Source organism: Scyliorhinus canicula, chromosome 10 (genome assembly GCF_902713615.1).
Source record: "Scyliorhinus canicula chromosome 10, sScyCan1.1, whole genome shotgun sequence".
In the NCBI taxonomy this organism is placed as follows: domain Eukaryota; kingdom Metazoa; phylum Chordata; class Chondrichthyes; order Carcharhiniformes; family Scyliorhinidae; genus Scyliorhinus; species Scyliorhinus canicula.
This window is the reverse complement of record NC_052155.1, coordinates 103,438,492-103,458,084: the sequence shown is the minus strand read 5'-3', so window position 1 is coordinate 103,458,084 and position 19,593 is coordinate 103,438,492. Positions and strand designations below refer to the sequence as shown.

Below are 19,593 nucleotides of genomic sequence, written 5' to 3'. Positions count from 1 at the left end.
CCAATTTCTGGAAAAAGGCCTTTGGGATGAAGATCAGGAGGGTCTGGAATACAAACAGGAACCTTGGCATAACATTAATTTGTACCACCTGGAGCCTCCCCGCCGGTGTCAGGTGTAACGTATCCCATCTCCTAAAGTCCTCCCTAACCTCCTCCACTAACTTTGTTAGGTTCTATTTATGCATAGTCGCCCACTCTCCCATCACTTGGACCTCCAGATACCTAAACCTATCCCTGGCAACCCTAAACGGCAACACCCCTAGATTGGCTCCCCGACCCGCCTCATTCAGCGGAAACACCTCACTCTTTCCGACATTCAACTTATAGCCCGAGAAAGCCCTGAACCTCTCTAATAAGCCTTTTATTCTCTCCATACTCTCCAATGGATCTGATACAAACAGCAGCAGGGCACCTGCATATAGCGACACCCGGTGTTCCCTACTCCCCCTCAAAATCCCCTGCCACTCGACCCCCTAACGGCCATCGCCAGCGTGAACAACAGCGGTGACAATGGACACCCTGCCTCATTCCCCTATGCAACCTGAAGCTTCATGAACGCATCTCATTTGTCTGTACACGTGCCACCGGGGCCATGTATAGCAGATACACCTATGCCACAAACTTCGGCCCAAACCCAAACCTTCCCAGAACCCAGAAACAGGTACTACGACTCCACTTGGTCAAAAGCCTTCTCCGTGTCCATAGAGACCATTACCTCCAATACCCATCCCTTCTACGGGGTCTGATTACATTTAGTAACCACCTAATGTTACTGGAAAGTTGCCTGCCCTTCACAAAACCCGTTTGGTCCTCTGCAATCACCCCCGGAACGCATCCTTCCATCTCCCTGCCACTAACTTAGCCAACACTTTTGCATCTGTATTCAACAATGATATGGACCTATATGACCCACACTCTAACGGGTCCTTCCCCTTCTTCAGGATTGATGCCTGGGTCAGTGTCTCCGGAAGCTCCCCACCTCCAGCGCCTTGCTAAACATTCCTAATGAATGTGGTGCCAACTCCGTCGCAAGCTCCTTATAGAACTCCGCCGGGAAGCCATCCGGCCCAGGAAATTTCCCCGACTTCATCCCTCTTATGCTATCCATCACCTCTCTCAACCCTAAAGGCTCCTCAAGTGCCTGCCTCCTCTCCTCATCCAGCCTTGGAAATTCCAGCTGTCCAAAAACTGCCCCATGTCCTCCTCCTCCCCACCCGGATCGGCCCAATACAACTTTTCATGGTACTCTCTGAACGCCTCATTTATCTTCACCGGCTCTGACATTACCTCTCCCTTCCCTGTCCGTACTCTCGGATTTCTCTAGACACGGCCTGTCTCCGTAGCTGATGGGCCAGCATGCGGCATGCCTTCTCTCCATATTCATACTGCAGCCCTCACCCTCCGTAGCTACCCCACTGCATTCCCCATTATCAGCCAATCGATCTTCCCCTACAACTTCTTTCTCTTTTCCAATCCCACCTTGCTGGGGGCCCTCAAATATTTCCTGTCCATCTTGACTATCTCATCCAATAACCGTCCGGACTCCTCCCTCCTCCTGTCTCTGCACTGTGAATGAGATAATCTCCTCCCGAACCACCACTTTCAATGCCTCCCAAAATGTGGCCACCGATACCTCCCCATTCTGATTCAACTCCACAAAATCTTTGATCACTGACCGCACCTTAACACAGAATCCCTTATCCGCTAAAAGCCCCAAGTCTAAACTCCATCCCGGCCACTGCTCCTGCCTCGAACTAAGTGTAACCTCCAGCCAATACAGTGCATGGTCAGAGATTATGATTCCCGCATACTCTGACCCCACCACCCCCACTAACACCTCTTGGCTCACCACAAAAAAGTCAATTCTGGAGTATACCTTCTGGAGACCCTTTCCTCTTGATGTTTTGATGCATCCCAGCTGTTCTCAATATAATTGAGAGGGCCCCAAATTCAGAGGCTAAGATACAGCTGCAAGTATGAAAGCATTGTCACTGCCCTCAAATGTCTCTCTTTTTCAGACACAAGGGTCAGCCAACATGCAGGTATATGATTGGAATCGCTTGGTTGGGTGGGCAGGGTGGGAGTTTTCAGTAGGGGGAGGGTGTTCTGTAGCGTTGGAGGTCGATGGTCAGTGAATGGTTGGCAGGAAGGGGTGTTGCTAGTCAGCGAGGGTTTGAGGAGGTTCTGTGGGTGCTTGGGTGCTGGTTGGTGTGTGGTTGGGGTGGGAGTGTAATCAGGGAGAGCCCCATTAGGGTCGGGGAGGGGGGGGGGGAAGAGTCCTGTGGAGCTCAGAGAGGGGTCAATACTATAGGTACCTAGAAGTTAGAAGTGGTTTTACTTCTTACATTTTCTGGTTATCTATTACTGTAAGTAAAGTTTGCGATTTACTATCAGATGGTTCCTATTACAGAACAATCACCTAATGGAAGTTTGAATGTCCTGGGAAATTGCTGTGCAACCCTTATTTCATAGAATCATAGAATCCATATAGTGCAGAAGGAGGCTATTCAGCCCATCGAGTCTGCACCGGCCCTCTGAAAGAGCACTCTACCTAGACACACTCCCCAGCCCTATTTCAAAGCATTCCTTCTGTCAGAGAGTGCTATCACTGGTTGGCAGATGATTTCCAACAGTCTAGAATGTACTATACATGACCAGCACTTTACCAACCCTTAGCTGCACTTTTAAAAATATTTCTTCATGAGATGCAAGTCAGCATTTACTGCATGTAGTAATCCACGGGAGGCAGGAGTTCCGTCACCACACCGATATTTATTTACAATAACAATATTACAGGAGCAGCTACAAACAGTGCTGCTAGCAGTCCAGTCAACTTAAGACTGCTCACAAAGCCTACACAGGTGATTATATGGGCCCCTCAATGAGCTATCATTTAGGGAGCTCATACTCCAATTGGTCAACCAATAAAGCCAATTGGAGTTCATTACACTGCACATCCCTAATTGCCCTTGAACTGAGTGGCATTCCAGAGGGCAGCTCAGAGTCAATCACAATGCTGTGGATCTAGAGTTACATGTACACCAGTCCAGGTAACAATGGCAGATTTCCTTCCCTAAAGGATATTTGTGAACCAAATGTGTTTTTTTAACAACGGTTTCATGGTCATCATTAAACTTTCCAGATTTTCATTGAATTTAACTTTCACTATAGGCTGTGCTAGGAATTGAACCCCAGCACCCAGAGCATTGCCCTGGATTACCCCTGGTCTTTGGATTACTAGTGCAGTGACAATACCACTATGCCACAACCTCCCCTGCTGCCAGCCTTCTGAGCAACATAAGAAGAGCTTATGCAAAAATATCATCTGCCTGATCGGAGAGGTGGTTTTCCACTGAAGCAATCTCCAGCTGCAGAATTAGATGCCTTCTCCACAAGCACATACCACTCCACAGGCTGGAAAGGATGACCAATGAAATGAAGGTGGAAAGATATGATTCCTCCATCAGAGTGTTCACAGGCAAAAGACCACCCATCCAGAATGAGAATAGTGCTTCATGCAGCTCAGTCTATCATGGCATCTGCATCATCGCGGTACAGGAGTGCCCTCCCAGTGAACCAGGCAGACACGTATTGCCAGTGGCTAGCAAGGCTCCTGCCACCGAAGGGCCATCTTCCCTCTATGGTACAGCTCCACATCCCTGACTCTTGTCAATTTGCGTGATGTTTCAATTTGCAAGGAAGGAAAGCAGAGAGGTGTCGGAAAGCAGGGAGGTGTCAGTGTTCTGAAAGGCTTGCTTTCACTAGAATAAAGGGCCAATTTGCATTTGGTGATGCATATTTGTGAGTGTGCAGTTGGCTGAGAGGCATTACAAGTGTTGGTTGCTCAGATAAGCATGTGAGATGCTTAGCGAGAGAGTAATGAATGGAGCTAGCTGACTTGACCAAAGATGTGTTCTGCAGGAGACTGCTGTGCCTGTCTGAGTTTCGCTTGGCGCCTGTCAGTGCCACACCACTTTCCTGCCATGCCTCCTGTGAAAGCCTGGGTCTTCCTTGACCACAGTCTCCAGGTTATTTTTGCTGTTCTCTTTGGCCACATCCAACCACACTGTTTGAATGACAAAGGTGCCCTCTGCCTTCTGCCCTTAGGAGAACTCAACTCACTGCAGTCCCTCATCTTCCTCAGGTGAAACCCAGGTAAGAATGCGAGCCCTGGGGACTAATCTTCCAAAGGTTTTGTTTATTCATTCATGGGATGTGGGTGTCACCGGCTGGGCCAGCATTTATTGCCCATCCCTGAGGTCATTTAAGAGTCAACCACATTGCTGTGAATCATGTGGATGATACTAGATAAGGACGGCAGATTTCCTTCCCTAAAGGACATTGGTGAACCAGTTGGGTTTTTACGACAATCAACAAGGTTTCATGGTCACCTTTTAGACTTTTAATTGCAGATTTTAATTGAATTCAAATTTCACCATTTGCCATGTGGGATTAGAATCCAGGTCCTCAGAACATGGGTGGGATTCTCCGACCCCGTACCAGGTCGGAGATTTGCCGGGGTGAGGGGGGGGGGGGGCGAATCATGTGACACCGATTCTCCGGTGACTGGAGAATTGGCGCCATCGTGCTACGCCGGTCGGGGGACCGTTCAACATGGCCCCCACGGCGATTCTCCCCGCGCGATGGGCCGGGTGACGGCTGAGTTCGGCCGAGTCCCGCCGCTGTCGTTCTCGTGTGGTCCGACCCGGCGGGACCTCGGCATTCATGCTGGTCGGGGGAGGGGGGAATCGGACTCCAAGGGATGGGGCCTCCACGGTGGCCTGCCCGCGATCGGGGCCTACCGATTGGCTGCTGTGCTTATTCCTCCGTGCCGAGCCCCTGTAGGTCTCCGCCATGTTGCGTCGGGGCTGGCGTGGAGACGGCAACCCATGCGCATGCGCAAACGCGCGCCGGCTGTGGCGCATGCGCAAACTCACGCCGCCTGTGCTGACACCCGTATCGGCAGCTGGAGCTGCGTGAAGCGCGGCACAGGATCGCTGATCCCAGGGGCCAGATGACGCTGTTGTAAAACATTCTGGCGTTTTACGACGGCATCAACACTTAGCCCCAGGATCAGAGAATCCCGCCCCATGACTCTGGATCTTTGGATTACTAGTCCAGTGATAATACCACTAGGCCACTGCCTCCCCATCTCTTTATTCCTCTGGGTGTTGCAGTGTAAAATAATCCAGGTCCTGGTGAGCTTCTATGAAATATGCTATAGTTCTTTTAATTAGAAATTCTTCCTCTGACAAAATGACCAGTTGTTCCTGCCCACCCTCCCTCAGTAATCAGGATGGCTAGAGGGAGGTTCTTAATTGGGTTACTCTACTAATGAATAATTGGGGGCTCCGCTACTCCAGCAATCTGGTTTGGGACCAGAGAATGGTCTCAACATCCTGATTATGTAAACTGTCCATTATTTAAACTTACTGAATAAACTTATTCATTGTTCATGACTAAATCTCTCAGTATTGCTCAAGAGACATGTGACTCGAGATGATTAAAGATCTTGAATATTAATTCTTAGGAGGTGGGAAGGAAGCTTTCGGAAATGGGAAGAGAAGGGGATTAAGACTCTAAATGATTTGTTTCTTCGGGGTCGATTTGCAGGATTGAGGGGGCTGGAAGCAAAGTATGGGCTGGAGCAGGGAGAAGTGTTTAGTTAACTGCAGGTTCAGGACTTTGCCAGGAAGGAGATACAGAGCTTCCCAGAGGAACTGGCCTCCACGTTGTTGGAGGAGGTGCTGGCGGCAAGGGGATTGGAGAAGGGGACAGTGTCAGCGGTATACGGAACTATGTTGGAAAAGGTTAAGGCACCACTGGAGGGGATCAAACCAAAGTGGGAGGAAGAGTTGGGAGAGGTTATAGAGGAGGGGGTCTGGTGTGAGGTGCCCCGGAGAGTGAATGCCTGCACCTCATGTGCGAGGTTGGGGCTGATACAGCTGAAGGTGGTGTACAGGGCACACCTCATGAGGGTGAGGATGAGCCGATTCTTTGAAGGGGTAGAAGATGTGTGTGACCGTTGCGGGGGGGGGGGGGGGGCTCCGCTAATCACGTTCATATGTTTTGGTCCTGTCCAAAGCTTGGAGAGTACTGGAAGGAGGTGTTTAGGGCAATTTCCAAGGTGGTGCATGTGAAGCTGGACCCGGGTCCCCGGGAGGCCATATTCGGGGTGTCGGACCAGCCAGGGTTGGAAACGGGTGCAGAGGCAGATATCATAGCCTTCGCGTCGTTGATTGCCCGAAGGCGGATCCTGCTGGGATGGAGAGCGGCCTCTCCACCCTGTGCCCTGGCGTGGCGAGAGGACCTGTTGGAATTCTTGACCCTTGAGAAGGTTAAGTTCGAACTGAGGGGAAGCTCGGAGGGGTTCTACAAGTCATGGGCACTATTTATTATGCACTTTCAAGAACTGGATAACATCGAACAATAGTTGGGGGGGGGGGGGGGGGGGGGGGTGGGGTGGGGGTGGAGGGGTCTATGTATGTTAAAGATGGGTATGGGTAATCCCTGATTCCTTTTTTTCTTTGTCGTTTGTTCATGTTAACATGCGGGCTGATGTCTGGGCATGGTGGGAGGATGGGATCATTGTTACTGTTATGGGGTTTGAGATATTTGTTGTTGGTTATTGATTGTTGTTGGGTGTAAATTCAGGAGAAAAATTGTGAAAAAGGAGAATAAAAATATTTTTAAAAAAAGAATATGAATTCTTAGCACTTTTGGTTGGAAAGGACTCCTGAGAAGGAAAATCAATTCACAAGGCACTTTTCAGAATTGGAACTCTTTTGGACAACGGAGTCTGGACTTTCAGCTTCACTTTGTGTGAGGTGCTAAGCTGACTACTTACAAGTGCACAAAACCAAGCATGAAGCAAAATTTGGGGAACATAGAACATAGAAAAATACAGCACAGAACAGGCCCTTCGGCCCACGATGTTGTGCCGAACTTTTGTCCTAGATTAAGAACAAATTAATCTACACCCCATCATTCGACCGTAATCCATGTACCTATCCAATAGCCGCTTGATGGTCCCTAATGTTTCCGACTCAACTACTTCCACAGGCAGTGCATTCCATGCCCCCACTACTCTCTGGGTAAAGAACCTACTTCTGACATCCCCCCTATATCTTCCACCATTCATCTTAAATTTATGTCCCCTTGTAATGGTTCGTTCCACCCGGGGAAAAAGTCTCTGACTGTCTACTCGATCTATTCCCCTGATCATCTTATAAACCTCTATCAAGTCGCCCCTCACCTTTCTCCGTTCTAATGAGAAAAGGCCGACCACCCTCAACCTTTCCTTGTAAGACCTACTCTCCATTCCAGGCAACATCCTGGTAAATCTCCTTTGCACCTTTTCCAAAGCTTCCACATCCTTCCTAAAATGAGGTGACCAGAACTGCACACAGTACTCCAAATGTGGCCTGACCAAGGTTTTGTACAGCTGCATCATCACCTCATGGCTCTTAAATTCAATCCCTCTGCTAATGAACGGCAGCACACCATAGGCCTTCTTCACAGCTCTATCCACTTGAGTGGCAACTTTCAAAGATCTATGAACATAGACCCCAAGATCTCTCTGCTCCTTCACATTGCCAAGAACCCTACCATTAACCCTGTATTCCGCATTCATATTTGTCCTTCCAAAATGGACAACCTCACACATTTCAGGGTTAAACTCCATCTGCCACTTCTCAGCACAGCTCTGCATCCTATCGATGTCTCTTTGCAGCCGACAACAGCCCTCCTCACTATCCACAACTCCACCAATCTTCGTATCGTCTGCAAATTTACTGACCCACCCTTCAACTCCCTCATCCAAGTCATTCATGAAAATCACAAACAGCAGAGGACCCAGAACTGATCCCTGCGGTACGCCACTGGTAACTGGGCTCCAGGCTGAATATTTGCCATCCACCACCACTCTCTGACTTTTATCGGTTAGCCAGTTCGTTATCCACTGGCCAAATTTCCCACTATCCCATGCCTCCTTACTTTCTGCATAAGCCTATCATGGGGAACCTTATCAAATGCCTTACTAAAATCCATGTACACCACATCCACTGCAGTGTCTTTCCAGATGGTCAGAAATCCTATCCCTCAGTACCCTTTCCATTACTTTGCCTACCACCGAAGTAAGAGTAACTGGCCTGTAATTCCCAGGGTTATCCCTATTCCCTTTTTTGAACAGGGGCACGACATTTGCCACTCTCCAATCCCCTACCACCCCTGTTGACAGTGAGGACAAAAAGATCATTGCCAACGGCTCTGCAATTTCATCTCTTGCTTCCCATAGAATCCTTGGATATATCCCGTCAGGCCTGGGTGATTTGTCTATCCTCAAGTTTTTCAAAATTCCCAACTCATCTTCCTTCCTAACAAGTATCTCCTCGAGCATACAGTCTGTTTCACACTGTCCTCTCCAACAATATGGCCCCTCTCATTTTTAAATGCTGAAGAAAGGTACTGGTTCAAGACCTCTCCTATCTCTTCTGACTCAATACACAATCTCCCGCTACTGTCCTTGAACGGACCCACCCTTGCTCTAGTCATTCTCATATTTCTCACATATGTGTAAAAGGCTTTTCCTTGATTCTACCCGCCAAAGATTATTCATGCCCTCTCTTAGCTCTCCTAATCCCTTTTTTCAGTTCTCTCCTGGCTATCTTCTATCCCTCAAGCGCCCTGCCTGAACCTTGTTTCCTCAGCCTTAAATAAGTATCCTTCTTCCTCTTCACAAGACATTCAACCTCTCTTGTCAACCATGGTTCCCTCACTCGACCATCTCTTCCCTGCCTGACAGGGACATACATATCAAAGACACGCAGTACCTGTTCCTTGAACAAGTTCCACATTTCAATTGTGTCCTTCCCTGACAGCCTCTGTTCCCAACTTATGCACTTCAGTTCTTGTCTGACAGCATTGTATTTACCCTTCCCCCAATTGTAAACCTTGCCCTGTTACACACACCTATCCCTCTCCATTACCAAAGGGAAAGTCACAGAATTGTGGTCACTATCTCCAAAATGCTCCCCCACTAACAAAGCTATCACTTGCCCTGGTTCATTACCAAGTACCAAATCCGACATGGCCTCCCCTCTGGTCGGACAATCTACATACTGTGTTAGAAAAGCTTCCTGGACACACTGCACAAACACCACCCCATCCAAACTATTTGATCTAAAGAGTTTACACTCAATATTTGGGAAGTAGAAGTCACCCCTGACTACTACTCTGTGACTTCTGGCACCTTTCCAAAATCTGTTTCCCAATCTGTTCCTCCACATCTCTGCTGCTATTGGGGGGCCTATAGAAAACTCCCAACAAGGTGACTGCTCCTTTCCTATTTCTGACTTCAAACCCATACTACCTCAGGAGCCAGATCCTCCTCGAACTGCCTTTCTGCAGCTGTTATACTATCTCTAATTAATTATGCAACCCCCCCCACCTCTTTTACCACCCTCCCTAATCTTATTGAAACATCTATAACCAGGAACCTCCAACAACCATTTCTGCCCCTCTTCTATCCAAGTTTCCATGACGGCCACCACATCGTAGTTCCAAGTACCAATCCATGCCTTAAGCTCACCCACCTCATTCCTGATGCTTCTTGCGTTGAAGTATACACACTTCAACCCATCTCTGTGCCTGCAAGTACTCTCCTTTGTCAGTGTTACCTTCCCCACTGCGTCACTACATGCTTTGACGTCCTGAACATCGGCTACCTTAGTTGCTGAACAACAAGTCCGGTTCCCATTCCCCTGCCACATTAGTTTAAACCCTCCCGAAGAGTACTAGAAAACCTCCCTCCCAGGATATTGGTGCCCCTCTGGTTCGGATGCAACCCGTCCTGCTTGTCCAGGTCCCACCTTCCCCAGAATGCGCTCCAATTATCCAAATACCTGAAGCTCTCCCTCCTACACCATTCCTGCAGCCACTCTCTCCCTATTCTTAGCCTTGCTATCACATGGCACCGGCAACAAACCAAAGATGACAACTCTGTCTGTCCTGGCTTTTAACTTCCAGTCTAACTCCCTCAACTTCCACACCCCTTTTCCTACCTAAATCGTTGGTACCAATGTGCACCACGACTTCTGGCTGCTCACGCTCCCCCTTAAGAATCCTGAAGACATGATCCGAGACATCCCTGGCCCTGGCACCCGGGAGGCAACATACCGTCCGGGAGTCTCGCTTGTGACCAGAGAATCTCCTATCTATTCCCCTAACCATTGAGTCTCCTATCACTATTGCTTTTCTATTCTCCTCCCTTCCTTCTGAGCCCCAGAGTCAGTGCCAGAGACCTGGCCACTAGGGCCTTCCCCCATTTTGTGAGGGCCACGAAAAATCCAGCACGAGTTTTCAGGGTACAAAGAACTAACATTTATTTACAATAACATTTATGTATACAACAGCAGCAGCAACTTCTCTTGCTGCTCACTCCTCTCTCTCTGCTGGTTCCAAACTGGCCAGCTCTGGGTATTTATGCAGGGAGTCTGTTAATGATTTATCCGACCCCGTCATTGGGCAAGCACATACTCCCATAGGATTGTGGGATTGTCATTAGTCCCCAGCCAGTGGTAAGCAGGCAGGGTATAACACCCCGGTAGGTCATTCCCCCCAACAGCATCCAAAACGGTATACTCGTTTTGAAGGGGAACGGCCACGAGGGATCCCTGCACTGTCTGCCCGTTCATTTTCTTTCCCCTGACTGTAACCCAGCTACTCTTGTCCTGTACCTTGGGTGTGGCTACCTTCCTATAACTCTTCTCTATTACCCCCTCTGCCTCCCGGATGATCTGAAGTTCCTCCAGCTCCAGCCCCAGTTCCCTAACACGGTCTCTGAGGACCTGGAGTTGGGTGCACTTCCCGCAAGTATTGTCAGTGGGGACACTGGTGGTATCCCTCACCACCCACATCCTACAGGAGGAGCATGCAAATGCCCTAGCCTCCATCCCCTCTTACCTTACAGAATATAGATGCCATGTGAACCAACTGGAACTCAACCCTCCGACTCTGCTCCCAGTCAGCAGCACTCTCTGTAAACTCCCGGCTCCCTTCACGCTCTTTGAGGAAATGTAGGAAATGAAATGAAAGGAGCTCCTTACTTCCTCCTCACCCAACTCCCTCAGTCACCAAACTCTCAATCTAGCACTCAAATGCACCCAAATTCAGTACTTAGCGCAAACAAATGTTCAGAAATTTTGAGCAATGAGATGGTTACCAAATTTAAAAATGAATGCCCTGTAGCACTATGTTTATCAGCATGCAAAGAGTAATATGGACAATCCATATTAAGTTGTTTTGATGGGAGTGATTGCAAAGTTATCAAAATCCTTCTTCAACAGTGCTTTCTTTGAAGCATTTAGTGGTGATCATGGTCGTAGTTTCGTCCAGAGTAGTGCCTTCACTGCCATTTATTAAACAACATAATAAAGCATGGAACACTTGTCAAAGGAAGTGGCAAAGCAGCTTAGCTATGGCCAAAATGAAACATGCTCACTATTAACAGCACACTAGGAGCTGGTTTAGCACACTGGGCTAAATCGCTGGCTTTTAAAGCAGACCAAGGCAGGCCAGCAGCACGGTTCAATTCCGTACCAGCCTCCCCGAACAGGCGCCGGAATGTGGCGACTAGGGGCTTTTCACAGTAACTTAATTGAGCCTACTTGTGATAATAAGCGATTTTCATTTTCATTTTTCATTTTTTCACTAGTGTCCGGCTCCAAAAGGTTTTGTACCCTGAACTGTAAAATAATAAATTAATTTTATTCAACACATTTTGTCAACTGCATCGATGTGTACTTGAAAATGAATAAGAATTGTAATTGTTTTGTATTACAGTACTCAAAATGTTATTGTAAAGCAATATTGTCACATTTGTCGGGTGAATAGACCTCAGAGATATTAAATCTGTCTTTACATACTTTATTCCTTTTATTTTAATTTTTCTGTTTGCTAAGGTGTGCTGGCTATGGAATCAAGTGAAGCTTTTGCACAATTTGGCAAAAGCTATATTCCTGCTTCATACGTGAAGACTCTAGAATCTGCTGGTACAAGAGTAGCACCCATAAGGTGGGTTTGTAACCTGATACTTCACTGTTTATCCAATACAGAACTAATTTCTTAATTAGTGATGAAGAATGATTCCCGCTGCTCACCTGAACTGAGCAGCAAGAATGCTGGCTCAGATTTCCTGTTAGCCTTATTGTAGGGCAGTAATCTACCTGGACCCGCCTCCCCTGCCAGACTGGCTGGCCATTTAAGGGCTTCCATCCCACTAATATTTTAGCAGTTGTAGGGGATGCCCATGTCTCATTCAGAGGTCACCATGGGAACCCTGGTGGCCTCTCTGCAGACAAGGAATCCCCCCTGTTTGGGCAACCTGCTCCTAACAAAGGATTCCTCCTCAAAGTACTCACCATCCCTGCTGGTTCCCAGGTAGTTGAGGACTCAGAAGTGATTTTCAAGGAGTTTATTCAGCTTATTAAGAAGCAGCAATTTAAAAATTATACATAAGCTAAATAGACAGAAAGTGCAGACAAACATGACAGTTGAGGGCAGTTTACTGACCTGGGAGAATAAACAAGTTAAGTCAGCCAACCATGGCAACTGGAAGTGACAGAGCAGAATTTTGCCATTTGGGGCCTAAGTCCTGTAGTGGGGGTGGGATGTTGGGTTCTTCCCGCTGCAGAGGGCAGCAGGTAAACACATCAAATCTTTCATCCTCAACCTCATTAATTATGCAACTGGGTGTTTTTGCACCATGTTCTGTGGTGGGGCAGACCTGATGTTGCATCGTACGCCGGCCTATCCGGGTGCCATATTGAAAAACTGCCCAACATCACTGACTGACTCACTCTTGTGAGTGAAGGTGGATCTCTAGGAGCAGTCTGAGGCTGGAAGATGGAATCCCTCCAGGATACCAAATCTGGAAAGTGCACCTGCAGATGTTCCTCCCCTCCCCCCTCCCCACCCACTGTTGTGGTGTTCCAGGGTCCAGGGTTTCCAGTTGCCTCCATCCTGAACTACTGGGTAGCCCCAGGCATTATTCAGGTGAGTCCCAACATCTGAATACCACATTGTTCAAGACTTGTTTCGCACCAATGTGTTTCCTGCTAGAGTCATGGAGTATCAGGCATCGGTGGTTGGGCCTTCATTTATATCTCATTAGCAGAATGACATTGAGTTTCTTGCTGACCTCCAATGGGTTTCTCAATCCACATGGAGGGTACCAGCAAAAGATCCCGCTGTAAATTCATGCCAACGTAAAACCGATTTTTCAGCCTCCCGCCGAATTATCCACTTGGCCGCCATTAAACCTGCCGACTGGTCTTGGGAGAATACTGCATGTAATGTTCTTGTTGGATGGCCTGATTTATTACAAGAACACTTGGAGCTAAAGATGTAAATGATTTATTCACTTTAACTGTGGGTAAACTATATACAAGACAACAGATGAAAAACAGTAAAATCATGCGAAGCAATCTCTCCAAGTTCCTTCAGCCAGTCTAAGGTCAGCTGACTTTAACATACGCTTATATACTAGCAAGACTCCTAGTGGTTAGTTGGTGGATTACAACACAACCATGATATCACTACATTGCACACAGTCTTTTGTCTGTTTTCCAGCAGCAGTCTTGTTTTCTCTTTTTGCTCTGTCCTTTCAAGTTGGCTGACATGTTAGGAAGCTCTTTATCTTCTGCTATGTGAGAACTACCCCTTCTCCCGTCTCATATCCTTGAACATCCATTTATATATCATATTTCTGGGGATTGGTAGCACAGCAATTGAATCATTCTAACCAATGAATCACAGAGTTTTCACAGCACAGAGGGACCTTTTGGCACATCATGGGTGCACTGGCTCGCTGAATTAGCAATTTATTTAGTGTCATCCTCCCACCTTCCCCTATTACCCTGCATATTGTTCCTTTTCAAAAAACAGTCTAATTCCCTTGAGAATGCTTCAACTTATCCTGCCTTAATCACTCTCTCAGGCAGTGCATTCTAGACCTTAACCGCTTGCTACGTGAAAAAGTTGTCTCCTATCACTTTATGCCCTCTTGCTCTCAATCCTGTTATGAGGGGAAAAAGCTTCTCTCTTTGTACTCTATCCAGACATGTCATGATTTTAAATACATCTATCAAATCTCCTATCAGCCTTCTTTACTCCAAGGAATACAGTCCTAACTTCTCTAATCTATCTTCATAACTGAAGTTCCTCATCACTTGAACCATTCTTGCGAATATTTGCTGCACCCTTACCAATGCCTTCTTTGCAGTGCAAAGAACTGGGCACAATACTCCAGCTGAGGCCATACTAGCATCTTATACAAGTTCAACAAAACCTCCTTGCTCTTCTACTCTATGCCTCTATTAGTAACACCTAAGATACTGCACCCTTTTTTAACCACTCTCTCAACCTGCCTGGCTTCCTTCACTGACTTGTGCATATATACACCAAGGCCCCTCTACTACTGCACCCCTTTTGGTTGTACCCTTTATTTTAGATTATCTCTTTTCTTCCTATGAATCACTTAATATTTATCAATGTTGAACCTGTCTGCTCATTCCACCAACTTGTCTGGCACCTTTTGAAGTTCTATATTACCATCCTCATAGTTCACAATGCTTCCACATGTGGTATCACTCACAAATTTTGAAATAATGCTCTGTACGTCAAGGTCTAGGTTATTAATGTAAATCAGGAAAAGCAAGGGTTCCAACATTGACCCCTGGAGAATTCCATTACAGATCTTCCTCCTGCCTGAAAAACAGCCATTAACCATTACTGTTTCCTATCATTCAGTTAATTTCGTATCCATGCTGTTACATTCCCTTTTATCACATTGGTTATAACACCATGTTATGTTCCATTAGTTATTAGTGGGAGGTGGAGTTGTGCAGAGGATGAAATGAGAACACATGACATATAACCTATAACTCATGAAGCTCATGGATACAGGCTAGGTACCCAACATGGCATCTCCCACCACCATCCATCACTTGGACATCTGCTGAGGGCCTCCTTTTGGCTTACCTCATGCTGGGTGCCATTTGTTAGCCCCTACTAGACACTTGTACAGTTAAGAGGGTACACACAAAGTGCCAAAAGGTTCCCTCCTATTTATTGGCCTGTATGGAGCTCTCGTGAGAGTGCCAGCTTTGTAGCCATTATCCTTTGCTCTGCCTTGTTCCCTAGCTGTAAAGGATTGTTTTTGTGCTTTTCCAGGGAGAGAGAAAACAGATTTCCTGCAAAGTGGCCTGTTGTAAAGCCTATTAACTCAATAAGAGTCTATAATCTTCTGTCCCATTTCTTACACTCACTATCTGTATTGCAAGAGTGATTGAGGGGTTGCACAGAACCTTGTATCTGCCCTGGTGGAAGGTGTACGTGAGTCATGGAATGGTGCATCCTCACACTTTCCTCTGAAGACTTCTCAGCCTATTCTCTCAGCAGCTCCTCTAACCCTTGAAGGATCTGTACAGGATGAAAAACAGGAGTTGGTGCTGATGCTAAGAAGGGGTAAAAACACAGCATAGTATATACTGTATCATGACATTTCAGTTAGGGATGACATGAATTCAGCATGATTGTCTGCTAAATGCCAAATGGCAGTGACTCAACCAATGGGGTCACCAAGTCTCAGGGCCACCGTTGTTGTGCCTAAACCAGTGTGTCTTAACCCGTATACGGTGGACAAATGACTGTAAGTCTGTTTCATGAAACAATTCAATATTTATTTACTTGCACACAATGTTATTCAATCACACACGCACACACACAAGTCAATCTACAAAGCTGATACACAAAAGACCTGGGGCGGAATTCTCCCAAAGGCCCGACGCCGTCATGAAACCCAGAGACGTTCACGACGGCGTCGGAGACCTCTCCTGGCCCCCTATTGTCCCCCCCGCCAAGGGGCTAGGAGGGCCGTGCCGGGAAACTCGGCCGCGGGGCCTTGTCGCTGGCGCGCCGAGAATGATGCAGCTGACGCGCCTAATAACGTCAGCCGCGCATGCGCGGTTGGCCGGCGCCAACCCACGCATGCGCGGCTGACGTCACAACGGATGACGGTAAACCCGCGCATGCGCAGTTGCCGTCTTCCCCTCCGCCGCCCCGCAAGACGTGGCGGCTTGATCTTGTGGGGCGACGGAGGGGAAAGAGTGCGTCCCATTGAGACGCCGGCCCGACGATTGGTGGGCACCGATCGTGGGCCTGTCCCCTCCCGAGCACGGTCGTGGTGCTCAGTCCCCTCTAGGCCCCCCACAAGCCCCAAACGGGCATCTCACGCCGTGTTCACGACGGCAGCGACCAGGTGTGGTTGCCGCCGTCGTGGAACGGTCGCGAACGGCAGGCCACTAGGCCCATCCGGGTCGGAGAATCGCGGGCCGCCATGAAAAACGGCGGCCCGCGATTCTCCGAGCGGCGGGCTGCAAAACGCGACACGCCATTTGGGGGGGGGGGGGTGGGAGAATCGCGGGAGGTGCAAGAGCGGACCTCCCGCGATTCTCCCACCCCGGCGTGGGAGTGGAGAATTCCGCCCCTTAACTTAGCTTCAAGTGACTGACAAGTACTGGGCAGATAGGGCCTTTATCTGTGGCCCGCAGTCTTGCAGTTCTCAATGGTTGGTTGCTGGTCTTCCTCATTCTTGGCTCAGGTCTTCCTTCTATCGGTAGTGTGGATGGTCTTCTTCGGCCACTGAAGGGTCACCGTGTTGGTTGCTGTCGTCGAGAGAGCGATTGAGGAGTTGCACAGCACCATGTATCCCTGGGGATATTGTGCCCTTTTTGGCAGTCCCAAGTGAGCTATCAATCAATCGATTAGGGCTCGATCACCCTGATCCATTATGTCCAATAAAGGCCAGCCAACTTGATGGCGGGGCATGTCCTTACCAGCCCATTGTCCCGGGATGGCCTTTTTCCGATGTTATTTTGCAAAGTCTGGGCAGCAGCCTTTTGTTTATTTGGAGCTGCAGCGTGCTTGTCCTCGAACTTGGCCACTTTTCCCTGCGCCCCTTGCCAGACGCCATTTTAGGTGGCCACATCGTTTTCTCTCCATAGCTGATGCCAACCTGCCAATTTCAAGAGCAGCCTCCTCCTCCAAAACTGTCAGGTTGGCTATGGCTGCAGGTCTATTGCTGGTTCTTTGTCTCTTCCTGGAGTTTTGAACTCTCTTCTGAAATGCGAAAGGCGGAGACTTTTGAGTGGGAGAAGTGGAGTATGTGCAGAGGAAGGAATGAAAACATATGAGGAGGATGACTAAGGGATGGAGGCTCAAGGATGCAGGTGAGTGTGAGTGTTGTCTGTTAGGATGGAGATTTAAGGAGGAGGTTGGAACAGTAAAGTTTGTCAGTCAGAGGACTGCTGCGCAGAGACTGCCAGGGAGGTTAGAGTCGAGGGTGGCACAGTAGCGCAATGGTTGGTGCTACCTCATGGTGCCGAGGATCTGGGTTTGATCCTGACCCCAGGTCACTGTCCATATGCAGTTTGCACATTCTCCCCGTGTCTGCGTGGGACTCACCCCCACAACCCAAAGAATTGCTGGCTAGGTGGATTGGACACGCTAAATTGCCCCTTAATTGGGAAAAGAAAGGTTTGAAAGTTGTCGCTGTACCTAAGGATAGTACGGCACTCGCCTTTCTGAACCTCATGAGGTCATGAAACCTTTTCTAACACTCAATCCAGGTACTGGGCATCACATTCCTACTGCTCACAGCCTGCATTACTACCAGCCACAGGGACTTCATTAAGCTACTCAGCTTAACATAGAACAGTACAGCACAGAACAGGCCCTTCGGCCCTCGATGTTGTGCCGAGCCATGATCACCCTACTCAAACCCACGTATCCACCCTATACCCGTAACCCAACAACCCCCCCTTAACCTTACTTTTTTTTTTAGGACACTACGGGCAATTTAGCATGGCCAATCCACCTAACCCGCACATCTTTGGACTGTGGGAGGAAACCGGAGCACCCGGAGGAAACCCACGCACACACGGGGAGGACGTGCAGACTCCGCACAGACAGTGTCCCAGTGTCTTCTGCCTCCCATTCAGCAAGGTCTCTAGGGAAGAGTCAGAGACCATCTCTTGCATTCAGTGGCTCAGCAGCAAGCTGTCCTGCAGTCATTCAGCCTGCTGGGTCCCTTTAAATATACATCCTTCATTAACAGTTTAGCTCAGTGGGCTGGACAGTTGGTTTGTGATGGAGTGCGGGTTCAATTACCGTACCAGCTTACCCGAACAGGCGCCGGAATGCGGCGACTAGGTGCTTTTCACAATAACTTCATACTTGTGACAATAAAAGGTTATTATTATTATTAACAGAGTGTGGGCCACCATCATATTAATGACACAGCTGAGTTAAACGCCACGGCAAAGCCCACTTCAGTTAACAATAGATTCAGGCCTCCCTGCTGCAGGTGGGTCACTTCAATTAAGATTCCACCCAATATTTTTCAGTAAATATGGGGAGTATAATTGGAGAAAGTAATATGAATGCTTCCAGTCATTTTCACTTTTACAACATTGAACACAATGGATGTAAGGCATTGAAGTCTCCAACCCTATGATTTTAGAAAGATTAGGGAACAAATTCACCAGCTTCAAAGGTCATGGATGTGTTACACCAGTGTTTTTCAAAGTGGGGGTTGCGACCTGCGGGAGGGTCGGGGGGTGATGTAAAATGGTCCACCAAAAGGTCTCCAAAAATGATACCCGAGGATCGTCTGATCTTTTTTCCCATTTTCTCCCTGGGTGAATTCTTGCCACAGTGCAGTGTATGGCCACATGACGTTGATGTTGAGGCCGTTGTCGTGGACTTTCTGCCTCGCTGCGTCATTCTTACAGTCACTGCCACCGACACAGCCTCCATCAGCCACTCCTGTTTCTGCAGCAGCTGATCAGCCAGGTTAATCAGCACCTGCACCTACAACTGAAGATTTTAAAAGAAAAAAACATCAATTATATTTAAGTGTATTTCCTGCAGATACTCCTTCTGCACAAATTTTGTTTCCAGCAGTGCTTTGTGCACTTTCTTTTTTTCCCAGGCCAGCATCTCACACCCAAAACCAAGTGGCTGCTGACTGGAATATATTTCCACAAGTACCCCAGTCAGTAACTCACAGCTGGAATATTCCCTTATACAGGATCGAGCAGATAATTCCTGTTGAGATCTCCCCACTTTTCAATTGGTCCAGTGTCACAAAGCTGATTTATGTTTTCCCCGCTCTGAGCTCGGCACTGGGGCAACGGGTGTGGGTTTGGGAAATCCATCCCAATCGGGAGAAATACATCTATGAAGTACAGCTCATAGGAAGCACAGAGTCAATGATCACACAAATGGACCGACTTCAGGGGTAACATTCTGAATTGGATGCATGTTTAATGTCTGCCACTGTTACCATTGTCAATTAATCTTGAATTTCTGTTAGCATTAACGTTGTCAGTGGTGGTTCAATTTGTGCAACAGTTAATCTTGTTGATGTCTGTTGAGTTTCAGTTACTCTTAACCTTGTCAATCAGATCTCTGTTTAAAGTTGTGTTGTGTGTGCAGAAGGGGGTTGATGTATATTTAAAATAGGGAGCCATTC

At 47.9% G+C, this 19,593-nt stretch overlaps 1 protein-coding gene across 2 annotated transcripts in view; it reads left to right on the top strand.

Annotated features, from left to right (window-relative positions):
• Nucleotides 1-19,593, top strand: part of LOC119972564 (gamma-glutamyl hydrolase-like) — a 61,995-nt gene that overhangs the window by 9,513 nt on the left and 32,889 nt on the right. For both annotated transcript variants that reach the window (XM_038809472.1, XM_038809473.1), the window contains exon 2: nt 11,960-12,071. In XM_038809472.1, the coding sequence (XP_038665400.1) occupies nt 11,960-12,071 (112 nt within the window). The remainder of the gene's footprint in view (nt 1-11,959; nt 12,072-19,593) is intronic.